The 12496-nt window shown below is 53.2% G+C and overlaps 1 protein-coding gene and 1 long non-coding RNA gene across 2 annotated transcripts in view; one reads left to right on the plus strand and one right to left on the minus strand.

Annotated features, from left to right (window-relative positions):
• Positions 1-9881, plus strand: part of CFAP298 (cilia and flagella associated protein 298) — a 10757-nt gene extending 876 nt beyond the window's left edge. The window contains exons 2-7 of the mRNA XM_077765518.1: positions 1732-1899; positions 3570-3637; positions 7383-7541; positions 8365-8496; positions 9168-9263; positions 9552-9881. Coding sequence (XP_077621644.1) covers positions 1732-1899; positions 3570-3637; positions 7383-7541; positions 8365-8496; positions 9168-9263; positions 9552-9662 — 734 coding nt within the window. The 3' untranslated portion in view covers positions 9663-9881. The remainder of the gene's footprint in view (positions 1-1731; positions 1900-3569; positions 3638-7382; positions 7542-8364; positions 8497-9167; positions 9264-9551) is intronic.
• LOC144232666 (uncharacterized) lies at positions 8822-12187 on the minus strand. Its single transcript, XR_013335478.1, has 3 exons — positions 12032-12187; positions 9418-9702; positions 8822-9037 (listed from the first exon to the last, which is right to left on the minus strand). It is a non-coding gene; the product is annotated as an uncharacterized LOC144232666 (long non-coding RNA).
• Between the last annotated feature and the right edge of the window lie 309 nt (positions 12188-12496).

Here is a 12496-nt window from a genome sequence, read left to right on the forward strand (position 1 = left end):
GGGTCAGGGTTGCCAAGATTTGCAAAGACGCGCGGCTGGCGGCCCGAAAGGGGACAGCCGGGGTCCCGCGGAGAGCGTGGGGGCGAGGCCAAGGGCGCGCCGCGGGCCCGGGTGTGAAGTGGCCCAGGAGACAGGGTAACCCCGGGGAGCGGAAGACCGGGCCCCAGAACAGGTGTAGTGAAATGAACTCACTGTCGAGACTTCTGGAGTGGAGCGCCTCCGGGTGGGGAAGCACCTGGCTTTGGGACACCCCCCTCCCCCCACCTCCCGATGGTGGGAAGGGCAGCCGAGAGCCCTGGCGTCCCCTGCCCTTCTCCAGGAAACTCAAGCCCCTGTCTCATATTACAGCGTTTGGTCGCTTCTCTCGAATGCTCTAGAGCAGGGCTGCCTGGCGACCTTCTGCCGCGAGTGAGTTGCTCCCTATTTGTGCGGCCCTGAAGGCACCCATGGCAAGGAGCAAACTGCTTTTTTTTTTTTTTTTTTATTTCACTTTAATTTAAATTTAAAGAGCCTAGTGAGGCTGGTGGCTATCGCATTCGTCAGCACGGCCCTAGACATGGTGATTCTCCAGATGTGGTCTCCATATGTGGTCTAGTGTTTCCATAATACGTGATTTTTGTGCCGTGGAGAACTCCTTAAGGGTTATGGCTTCTATCTTTATGGGGCATACATGTAGTTTCTTAGTAAAATTTGCTGATTGCAAAACCAGCTCAGTATTAAATGTTTTCTTTTTTTATTTAAGCATTTGGGGAGAAAAGTGACTCCAACTTCTTTTTCTATAAAATTACCAATTGAAAATGCGCTCAATGTGAAGAGTCACATTAGCGACTCCTCCCTTTGTTCTGCAGCCCGCATTGTCCGCTGGGGTCCAGGCAGGTTCCCGCGCTCTGCCTGCCGCAGGCCAGGATGAAGGGGAGCAGCCCTGGGCCCCTAGATGCCCAGATTCTGGTAGGGAGCGAGACAATAAGGACCCCATTAAGTGACACCATTTGTTTTGTAGTATTGTATTATGACAGGCCACTTGCCATCTTCCCACAGTGCTTCAGGAGCTTGGGAAGGAAGGAAGGGCAAGCAGTTTTGCAAGGTTGAAGTGTGGGTTAGGTTTGGGGTGAATATATATGCTATAGGAAAAAGACAAAGCCACGCTTTTGCATAGTGAACATGATACCAGAACACCAAGGTCTTCTCCCATCTCTGCGGCTTTGGAAGGCTGTGAACTGCCTGGAATCCTCTCCACTGACCAGATTTACACAAATTATTTATAAAGTGTGGTGTGAAGTAGCAAGCGTCAGGTGACAGAGCTGTGCATTAGGGAAGACGAGGGTGCCGATGACTCTCCTGCTTGCCTCACAAGGGGAAGCGAAATAATCTATGCAGACACACTTGGATGTTGTAACACTGTTCATGGGTATGTATCCTGACTGTCAGTGAATTTTAACTTGTGCCTCCTGAGTCCCAGAAGGTACAATACGGCAGAAGATTCGTGCCCAGAGCCCGCAGCCCTGCTGCCTGTGACCACGGTGAGCTCCTAAACTCTATGTCGCCGTTGGCCCGGGACAGATGGGCGACCATGTGTCAAAGGTCAGGGACAGGCCTGGCCCAAACCAAGTGGTGTCTAAGTATTTGTTAAATAAAATAGGGAGCCAATGGGCAAGACCCCCAACCCCTAGGGAGCCTGCATCTCACTGAGGTGATGATCCTGATACATGTTGTCTAACTTTCTCTTTTAAGAAATGGAAGAATTGGCAGAACATGGCGTGTTTCTCCCTCCTAATATGCAAGGCCTGACCGATGACCAGATTGAAGAATTGAAGTTAAGGGACGAATGGGGTGAAAAGTGTGTACCCAGCGGGGGCCCAGTATTTAAAAAGGATGACATCGGCCGAAGGAATGGGCAAGGTAATCCAGCCTATGTCCTGTGTGTGCGCGCCCCAGGTTAGCAGCAAGCCCACGAGCGGCAACTTAGCGTTAAACAGAGACCTCAGTTTTCTATACAAACGCATGAAATACCGCGCTGTGTGACTGACTCCTTGTGGCACAGTGCGAATCCAGGAGGTGTCGGGTAGGTAAAGGAAGCATTTGGCCTGTTCCTTCTGCCTAGGATGCTGCTAGCTCTTCAGGGTATCAGATGAAGTACCCGAAGCTGCCATTTTTGGAGGTAACACATGGTGAAAAGTGAATACGGTTCAACCTAATCGTTTCGGGGGACAGTCGCTGAAATGTGTAGAAGGTTCTGTTAGGCTTTGCAGGCACTAGGGTTCACTTAGAGGTTCCGTGTGAAGGAAGGAAGTGGATGTCGGCCCAGGGTCTCCACTTGAATTGAGGGCACAGACCTCTGTGGTGTAAAACATCATAGTACGTGTCAGCATTCCGAAATTAGTCCCGCATTAGTGTCTGGTTGATCGTGTGGAATTTCAAGGAAACAAGACGGTAGCCCATTTTGACCGCTCATCCCTTTCAACCTGCGTAAAAGTCTCCATTTAAAAGACTGTAGTTGATCAAACACCTAAGCACCTAAGTACCTACGACGCTAAAACACTATCAGGAGCAAAAGAAATACAAAAGTGTCCCTACAAGGCTCAAAAAATATTTTTGTAAAAAAAAAAATATTGAAGCTCATAGGAATTGTTCATATTAATTTGGTTGGGTTTTAGCTTGGGAAATGGTTGGCTGTCTTCCAGAGCTTTTCGTACATAAACTCATTGTAAATTTGGAGAGACTTTTTGGCTTTTCTTTTTTTCCATGTTTATTATTTGAGAGAGAGAGAGAGAGAGCGCGCGCGAGCACAAGCAGGGGAGGAACAGAAAGGGAGGGAGAGAATCCCAAGCAGGATCCATGCTGCCAGCACAGAGCCTGATTTGCGGCTCGATCCCATGACCATGGGATCGTGACCTGAACCAAAATGGAGAGTCAGATGTTTAAGTGACTGAGCCACCCAGGCGCCCCAAGATATTTTTGCTTTTTAGAAGGAATTGCATCGATGAAAAAAATAATAGTATCTCATAAGAACCAGTTAATGGCGCATGATTCATCTTTAAACCAATATTCTCTTAAATGAACCATTTGTATTCTAACACAGCTTTATGTTTCTAGCGTTTTCAGTGTCTGATTCATACTTTTACTTAATAAGAAGTGAAGCCTTGTGGGGCGCCTGGGTTGGCTCATTCAGTTAAGCTTCCGACTTCGGCTCAGGTCATGATCTTACAGGTTATGAGTTCAAGCCTTGCATTAGCCCCTCTGCTAACAGCACAGAGCCCACTTCAGATTCTCTCTCTCCCTCTCTCTCTGCCCCTCCCCTGCTTGCATTCTCTCTGTCTCTCTCTCCCCCCAAAATAATTAAACTTAAAAAAAGAAAGTAAAGCTTTGAGAGCCTTGCCAGCTGCTCGCAGCCGGCTTCCCTGTGTCCCTCACCGGAATCCCATGAAGGTCTTGCCGCCGGACCCTTGCTCCTCAGCCAGGAGGGATTGGGACATTTAAGGATTTGGGGAGTTTGTTTTTTCCTCTCTCCTCCCCAAAAAGACTTACAGATGGCTCTCTCTCTCCCCCTCTTCCCTGTTCTGTTTCCCCAGCTCCAAATGAAAAAATGAAGCAAGTGTTAAAGAACACTATAGAAGAGGCCAAAGCAATCATCTCGAAGGTTAGTTGTTTTTAAATAGGCCCTAAGTTTGAAATACAAACTCCACTTACGGCTTCTGGAATTTTCTGGGGCCCAGCCTATTCTGTTTTTCAGCCTTCCAGGGGCAAGGGAGGCCAGCATGTTCGGCTGTGGGTTGTCGCTTTTCCTTTTCCTATCGGTGACAGCTGTCCTGAATCCTCCCGGTCTCCGCGGGTCAGGCAGGAAGTGTGCCTGGCCTGCGGGAGTACAGCGTGGACTCGCAGGACACCGTGCGCTGCGTGCAGCACAAGCACGAGCTGACACGTACGTGGTGGGGGAAGAACGGGAGAAAGTGAAATGGAAACGTCGTGGCCCTGTGACAGCTCCGTGGATATTTGATGGCTGGAGCGTGTGCCACTATGAATTACTGTTTTGGGATGGTCACTAGTACCTCCACAAGGTGTCTCATAGAAGGGGAGGCAGAAGCCGTACCATTGACAGTGCGGGGGACGCAAACCTGGATGTGTGAAGACTTGTTTTCTCCATCACTTGCCTTGTTTCTGGGCTGGCCCTGTGCGCTGCTCCCACGCTGACTCCAGCCTTCTCAGCGGATGGCTGGTTTTTTTCCTTCTCCCCAATCACTGGGCAGAACTTCTTCCAAACCAACATGTCCCTGATTCTTCAAGCTCTTAAGTAATCCTTTAAGTGTTTCAGGAAAGGCTGCTCTTTAGTGCCTGTTCATTCAGCAAAGGCTCTCTGAGGTCCTACAGGGGAGGCTTTGGTTCCGTGCAGTGTTTGCAAAATGCACTTGATCCCAGAGCCTTTTTTATAAAGCATCAATCATGACTTAACACCCGATCAAACGAGCCCGTGTCAGGGCGTGTTGGGAAAATCGTGGCCTGGATGCTGCGCCCTCCCTGCCCCCCCATCCCAACTGTCTGCTGTGGAAACCCCTTCTGGTCTCTCTACTTGCGGATCTTCTCGCGTGGTCGTCTCCGAATTTCCAGAGAGGCTTCACAGGGGCTCCGGTCCTCCGTGCGGTGCTTTGTTCCCAGTGGCGGGCCTGACTTCTCGCCCAGGGCCCTTTCCACACCGCCGGCCGTGGTGGGGGCACTTAGCCCTGTGGGGCAAGCAGGAGGTTCATCACGGGGGGAGAGTGAGATGGGGGAACATGCAGACGCAGTGGCTCCTTGGGAGCGAGACGGCTGTGTCTCTGCAGCCCCTTTCCTAGGACGCCCCTCTGCTGAGAGCAGGAGACCCAGTCACTGGGGTGTCTGCTGTCCTGAAGCCACACCGGAGTGCCTCCGTCGCCATGTTACCTGGCCAGGGATCACTGCCATGGCATTTCGTGGAGCTTGGACAGAAAATGACTGGCATCCCCGCTGAGGTGAATTTTGGTGGCAGCGGGCGACGCTCTCGAGCAGGAAGACTGCCCTCACGGGACCCCGGGTCTGGGAGCTCCGCACATCCACCCTCTGGCACAGGCCTCGGATGGGAAGACCTGGGGGTTTGTGACTCTGGAAACAGTCTCATGAGCCACGTGCGAGTACGTGAGGCAGGAAGATCCCCTCCATTTCACCAAGGAGAACACAGCTTCAGAGAGTTTGGATCTGGGCCCCCAGGGCACGGCCCACCTCCCTCCGGCCCCGCATCCCCCTTGCCCTCCTCAGCCCCCTCGGGGACCTGGGCGTCCCTGGCGCGGGACTCCTGCGTTCGCCCCTCCTCCTGTCTTCCAGTCTCCCACTCGGTCAGGGTTGAGCGCTGCCACCGGAACGGCCCCCTTCGGCGCGGGCGCTTCCATCCCGCTGAGGCCCGTGCGGCCCCCTCCCTAACCCAGCCGCACCCCGCTGGGCCCGCAGCAGGCCCCGGGCTCTGGGGCTCTGACCGGCCTGTGTCCTGCCCTGCCTGCCCCCTCCCTGCTTGGCACAGAGGGCAGGGCTGTCTGGCAGGAGCCCNGCGTGTACCCTGTGAACGCACTCAGGCCTCTTTCCTTCCCCCGAAATCCCTTCTCTGCCGCCTCCCCCACCCCCCGTGTCCTCCCAGCAAGCTTCCCGGAGCAGAGGGACCGCCACATGCCTGGCCCGGACCCTCCCGGCTTTCTCAGGACCCGGCCTCTGTTTCCTTCCCCCACAGAGACGGCCATCCCGGGGCCACCCCTTCACCTCGCAGGTCGGAGGCTTTTCTGTCTGCCTCTGTCCTCTGAGCACAGCAGGGACCTGCNCTGCACTGCGAGAAAACTGCAGTTTCCTAGACCCGAGAGCCCATTCCTCTCTCCTCCTCGCTCCTCCCTGTATTCTGGACCCAAGAGGCAGCACTTCCCGCAGACTTGCCACTTGTGTTGGCAGAGCCACTGGGGCCTCGATGACCCAGACTGGAGTCCTGCCTTCTGCCCCACCCCCACCCCCGTGAGCCTTACCTCGGGTCCTGTACGCATCCTGTACTTTCTGTCCCACGATGCCGACACCCCAGCGCCTTCCGTTGCCACAGCAACCGCTTTATCGAAGGCTCCCTGGTAGCCTCCTGGTGCCTTTCAGACACCGACTGGGTAGCCTGAGTTCAGGTTTGACACTAACTCCCCAGTGTTGATGCAGAGCCCGCAAGGGAAAGGTCAAGGTCCCCAGCAAGACCCCACACCTGACGCCAGGCACCCATACTGCTTCTGTCCTGTCTGTAAATTTGGAGGTCCCCACAGCCCCCCTCCTGGTTCAGCAGTTTGCTGGAACAATCCACAGAGCACACTGCAAGTGCTAGACTTCCTAGATAGTTTTGTTGTAAAGGACACACCTCAGCGCCAGAGGGAAGAGGTGTAGGGCAAGGCCTGGGGCGCGGGGCGTGGAGCGTGTGGAGCCCTCCTGGGATTCCAGGCTCCCACCTCGTGTGTTCTCCGATCCGGAGGCTCCACTGAGCTTTGATCCCCGGAATTTCTATAGGGCTTTCATTAAGTGGACATGAGTACCAAATCCTTGGCCACATGACTTGACTCCTCCAGCCCCTCTTCCTTTCCCTCCCCGCCTTCCCCTGGGCTGTGATGGGGGTTGGGTCTGAAAGTTTCAGCCCTCTAATTTCCACTCCCTCTTCCATGGCAGCCTCTCCCCGGAACTGAGGTCCCTTGTGGGTCACCTCATTAGCATAAACTCTGGTGCCGTCCAGAGGCTCCTTATGAATAACAACAGACGTTCCTACCAGTCAGGAATTGGGAATTTCGAAGCTGGGTGCCAGGAGCGGGGGACAGACCAGATGTGTCCCCTGTATCACACCTTCTGTGCCCTTCTGAGCCTGCTGCCTGCTGTCCCCCAGCCCGGAGCGTTCTTCACCTGCTGCAAGGTCAGGCTCCACACCATCCCTCCTGCCCAGGAGGGACGTTGCCGCCTGTGCGGAGCGCACACCCCGCCGCCTGGCCCCCGGGCCCTCCCGTGTGAGCCCCAGCGTCCCCTGTGGCACTGGCTGCACTTACCTGCGGCTCCTTGCTGCTGCTGGGCCTGGAGCACCTGTTCCCGCCGCTCACCTGCCTGCGCCACCTTCCCCCGAGGTGTGGCCCGATCCCCTTGGTCTGTGCCGCCGAGTGTCCTGTCCTCCGCACTTGACTGCCCTGTCAGCCCTGCTCATAGTCCGCTTGGTGGTCTAGGCCGCGGGGGAGCAGCAGAAGCCCCAGAAGTATGGTGGTGGCTTCGGTAGCAAGCGCGGTTGGAGTGCGTTGTGCCCCCTGGCAGTTGCCGGCGGGGGTCTTGTACAAGAACTTGGTCAATACTGACTGAAGCGGTTATGATTCCCGTCCCTGTCCCTTCAGAAACAAGTGGAAGCTGGAGTCTGTGTTACCATGGAGATGGTGAAAGACGCCTTGGACCAGCTTCGAGGTGCAACGATGATCGTCTATCCCATGGGGCTGCCGCCATACGATCCCATCCGGATGGAATTTGAAAATAAAGAAGACTTGTCTGGGACTCAGGTATGTGGCTCTCGGGCATCCTGTGGGGGGGTTCCCTGCGGAGCTGGCCCTCCTCTTCCGGGTGCCGTGTCTTGCTTCTTACGCAGCCTTCCATCCTGCGGTGCTGTGACTGCGAGCAGAGCCCTGAACTTAGGGGAGAGCCCGAAGCTAGTGCTCGTGGTCGAGGGCACTCACAGAGGGGCAGGCAGGAAGTCCGTCAGCAGAAACTGAAAACCCTCCCGTTCTCTCTGGCCACTGGGAAGCCAGAAACCCAACTTGGCCTGTTTCTACCCAGAGTGCATTCATCGGTCCCTTTGCATGGAATTTTGTGTTCTAGCCTCACCTTTTGCTTCATGTTATTTTCCTTCCTTTATGTTCCCTTTTCCTTTGTTTTTCTCGTGTATCACGTACCCTATTGGACAGGGCCTGTGGCTCCGAGCCGTCTTAAACAGGCGGGCTGTGCAGAAGCAGACAAACAGCCCCATTAGACCCACATTTAAAAACCCTGCTGGATCCCAGTGCTCATTCCCGGCATACCCTCAAAACCCTTCTGAGAAGGACCCGTTATTATAGATAAGGGCGCACCTGAGACAGGACCATCCCCCTTCCCAGAACCAGGAGGGCACGAAGGCAGGGCACGAGCTGGAGCTAGCAGGAAGGGCACCCATAGGAGCAAGGGCTTTGACCCAGTGCTGGTGGTGTTTCCCATGGGGAGAGGGGAGGACGGGGCGGGGCTGAGATCCCTGCCCTGCACTGGCGGGGGGAGGGGGGAGGAACCAGCCAGGCCCCGCGCCCCTGGGCGATGTCTCAATCCCCGTACAGCCTGTTCTGACCATGGCCCCAGGCAGGACTGAATGTTATTGAGGAATCAGAGGCCCAGCTGTGGTGGGCGGCCAAGGAGCTCAGAAGAACAAAGAAGCTTTCCGACTACGTGGGCAAGAATGAGAAAACCAAAATTATTGTCAAGATTCAGCAAGTGAGTACTTTTGCTTTAACATGACACCATTTTTTGTTAAGTGTTTTCCAACTGATAAAAATTTAGAGCAAGCGTTACTTAATCTCCTTGTGGCAAATACTTTAATCCCGTTAGTGGGGGCTCTAAAGTAAAACATCGAAAACTAGAAGTCTGTTTTGGAGTTTGTTTTCATGGGTGGCTGGGTGGGTACGCATGCCATGCTAATTTCAACTTTAGAAACAGGGCTACAAGTAATGAAAAGTGTTTCTCAAAATGAAAAATACAGCCTAGAGCACTGATTTCAAGTTTTCAACGTACTGATACTCTGTAAACACAGAGGCTGTGCTAGAAGCCTTTACAGATCTAAGTAGCATAGCGCCACATCTCTGCAAGGCTGCGTTGTCCTAAATCATTTCTCCATGATTGTGGGGAAACAGCGTCTGCCATGATGGTCGCCATCCCTTCTCCGCTGGACCCCAGGGGGTTGATGGCATTGCCTGGCCTCTGGTCTCCATCGGTCTGAGGGCCCAGGGTTGAGGGGCTGCTGGAGACCAAGCCTTCCCTGCGGATCAGAATGGATCACCTGTTTATCCTTAGCAGTCAGCAAGGAAGATTGTAGAACATTCACTGCAACCTCTGGGGTTGCGCTGTAGGAGTGCTGTAATCAGTCTGCTCTGCCCTTGTCTTCTCAGAGGGGACAGGGAGCCCCAGCCCGAGAACCGATTATCAGCAGCGAGGAGCAGAAGCAGCTGATGCTGTATTACCACCGAAGACAGGAGGAGCTCAAGGTACCAGGCTGATAGGTTCTCAGCAGAGCAGGCCCAGGGGCATCCCCCCCTCCCTTGCCTTGCGCCTGGCGGGGTTGGGAGAGGAGTTCTGCAGGGTGTAGGGAGGGGGCGCTTCTAGAGCTCCGCCTCTCCAGGGCCCCGTCAGGCATCCCACCTGCATTAGGGTCTGGAAGCATCCTTCTGGGGAGATGGGAGTGGGAGTTTGGACGTGGGTGCTTTCTTCAGCCTATTCACGTTGCAAAACACTTTGCTGAAATGCCTTCCTGTGTAAAACGTATTTATTTCCAGAAATTGGAAGAAAATGATGATGACTCCTGTTTAAATTCTCCATGGGCAGATAACACTGCTTTGAAAAGACATTTCCATGGGGTAAAAGACATCAAGTGGAGGCCAAGATGAAGTTCACCAGCTGGTGATGCTGTTGGAAATACCGGCTCACCTTTCATGCAGGCAAAATAAAAACACATTGAAATAATAACAATGATAATAATAACAGGGTGCCCCCAACCCTCTGGAAGATGTTGAATTTCCAGATTTCCTAGTTTTTCTTTCCGTTTGAATGTTTCAAACAAAAATTATTTAAGGTCTTAGAATTTAATAAATACATCCTCCAAAGAATCAGCCTCAGTTATTTTTATTTCAAAACAACTACTTAGTATCTGAAGTTTGGATTTTTTTACTAAATACTAAATGTAATTACAGACGTTGTTTTCTTCTGGGTCTCTTTGTTTTATATTCTCACAACCACTGCTGTTTTGAGCAAATGGAGGTGTCTTCTCCCTGCCAGTCAGGTGGCTGCCGAGCTGCGTGGCCGGCAGTGGCCGCTAGGGGCCGCCCGACGCTCACCGCCCCCTGGCGGACCTGCTGGGCTCAGCCCTGGATCCTTCCGCCGCCTTCTGTAAGCCTGCCCGCCTGACGCCGTCACTTTTCTGGCATCGCTCTGCTCCCAGGTACAGTCTGCCTCCCGGCTGCGCCTGCCCGGCCTTGCCTTCTAGGTGTAAGGGTTATTCCGTGATGGAAGCTGGCTAGCAAGCCCGTCTGACCTGGAGACTAAACTGGTTCTTCTGTAACTTCTGGGCTGTTCCGGAAAACGATCTCAGACCCTGGTTACAGACGGTTCTCCCCTGTGGGCTCAGCCTGCAGCCCTCCGAGCCTAGGCTTCCACAGAGGCTGATGATGGGCTCTGGCTCACTGACCACCCACCATCCTGACCAGTTTTTAACCCCCAACCCCATCATCTGTGCAGACCCTGGCACTTGAGCTCAAGTTCATCTCCCAGACGGAGCGGCCCGAATAGCCTGGAAATCTTGTCCTGCATGGCTTTTGGTCTGTAGAATTCTGTTCCTGCCATTGGAGGAGGTGCAGCGTGCTGGCCCTGGGGACGAGCATGACAGGGACTTGCCCTGCCCTGGCCCCCCTGTGCCCACCGCTGCTCTGCCTGCCCCACAGCCACGAAGAAGGAGCTGTGGAAGCCAAGGGCGGGGTAGGCGTGCTTTCTGCCTGCCGAGCGGCAGGCTTCCCTGGGGTGGGGGGAGGGCGGCCCAGCCGATTCCCCCTCTGCGGCTCACCAGGTTCAGACCAGTAAAAATGGGCACATGGTGGCAAGATCTGCCAAGACTCTGGCCCCCACCTAGAAGGGAGGACTTGGGCCCTAGGCAGAGACTACCCCCCTCAGGAGCAGGAAGGACCTTGAGCCAAGAACGTTCTGCCTCCCTTCCCCACCGTCCCCAGGTTTCCTCCAGCGGCTGCCGCTAAGTGGCTACCGAGATTCCTGCTATTCCCAAAGCGGGGGTTTCCTAGAGCGGGTTGTAGCCAGCCTCACGTCTTGACTGCACCTTACTCTTGCGGCTGATGGTCAAAGTTTGTAAAGGCAAATCTGCATCTGTTTCTTTTCTACTTTGGTTATAACTTTAAGTGTCTCCATGAAGAGTTTTTATACTTGCATGATGTGAAGTTTGCAGTAAGATCCTATGATTTTATTTGAGGAGCATCCTGCCTTTGACAGTGTGCAGTTTATGCAAATTACATCCATGCTGGACTTGCAAAAAATGTTATCAAGGCACACGATCACAGTAGATCTTTTTAAGAACTATTATTTCTAGAGGCGCCTGGGTGGCTCAGTCGGTTAAGCGTTCAACTTTGGCTCAGGTCATGATCTCATGGTCTGTGAGTTGGAGCCCCATGTCCCACGTCAGGCTCTGTGCTGACAGCTGAGAGCCTGGAGTCTGTGTCAGATTCTGTGTCTCCTTCCCTCTCTTTCCCTCCCCTGCTTGTGCTCTGTCTCAATCTCTCAAAAATAAATGAATGTTAAAAAAAATTTTTTTAAAAAGAGCTATTTCTGTATCATTAGGAATTCTTGATTCAATGGAATATAAATGTGTTATGTGGCCATGATAGTTACTCTATAGCTTCATATAATCTGAAGTTATTCACCAAAGGGTCGCTCACTTTTTGGTATAGAAATCACTAAATAAACATTAAAAAAATCACTAGATTGGGGCCCCCCGGGTGGCTCAGTTGGTTAAGCTTCCAACTCTTGATTTGGGCTCAGGCCATGGTCTCATGGTTTATGAGATCAAGTCCCGCATCAGGCTTTGCACTGACAATGTGGAGCCAGCTTGGGATTCTCTCTCTCTTCCTCTCTCTGTGTCCCTCCCCCAAATGCAGGCACGGTCTCTCCCTCTGTCTCTCAAAATAAACTTAAAAAAAAAACAGAAAGAAATAACTAGATTACTACATCATGCTACACTCCTATATTGAATACTCACGTAAAAAGTACAGTCTCTGCCTCACAACCCCCAGGCTTCTCTGTTCGGACAGAGGCAGCGCCTTCACAGCCGTCTATAAGGGAAGGGGGGCTGGCGGTCACTGGTGCCTGCTGTGTGCCCACCGTGTTGATGTGGGTTAATTCGCTGCACATCACCCACTGAGGAGGCTGGTGGTGTGAAATGGTGACCTGGGTCACATGCTAGTGAGGGCGGAGCCAAGGGGCCACAGAGACTCACTGAGGAATCCGTGTTCGGGCAAGTCACCTGACCGGATGGAAGGTTACAGACCAGCCTAAAGGCACAAGGTACGTGATGATCTTGCTGTTTCTTTTTTTTTTTTTTTTTTAACCCCTCTTTGCATCAGTATGGAAAGGAAACAAAGAGCCTATTTTCTGTGGGGTGCTAATCTGGGCCCTTAGATTCGTCCTTTTACACGCGTGTGATCTCACACGGCTCTTCCGTGGA

The sequence above is a fragment of the Crocuta crocuta genome, unplaced genomic scaffold (genome assembly GCF_008692635.1).
Source record: "Crocuta crocuta isolate KB4526 unplaced genomic scaffold, BGI_CrCroc_1.0 scaffold84, whole genome shotgun sequence".
NCBI lineage: Eukaryota > Metazoa > Chordata > Mammalia > Carnivora > Hyaenidae > Crocuta > Crocuta crocuta.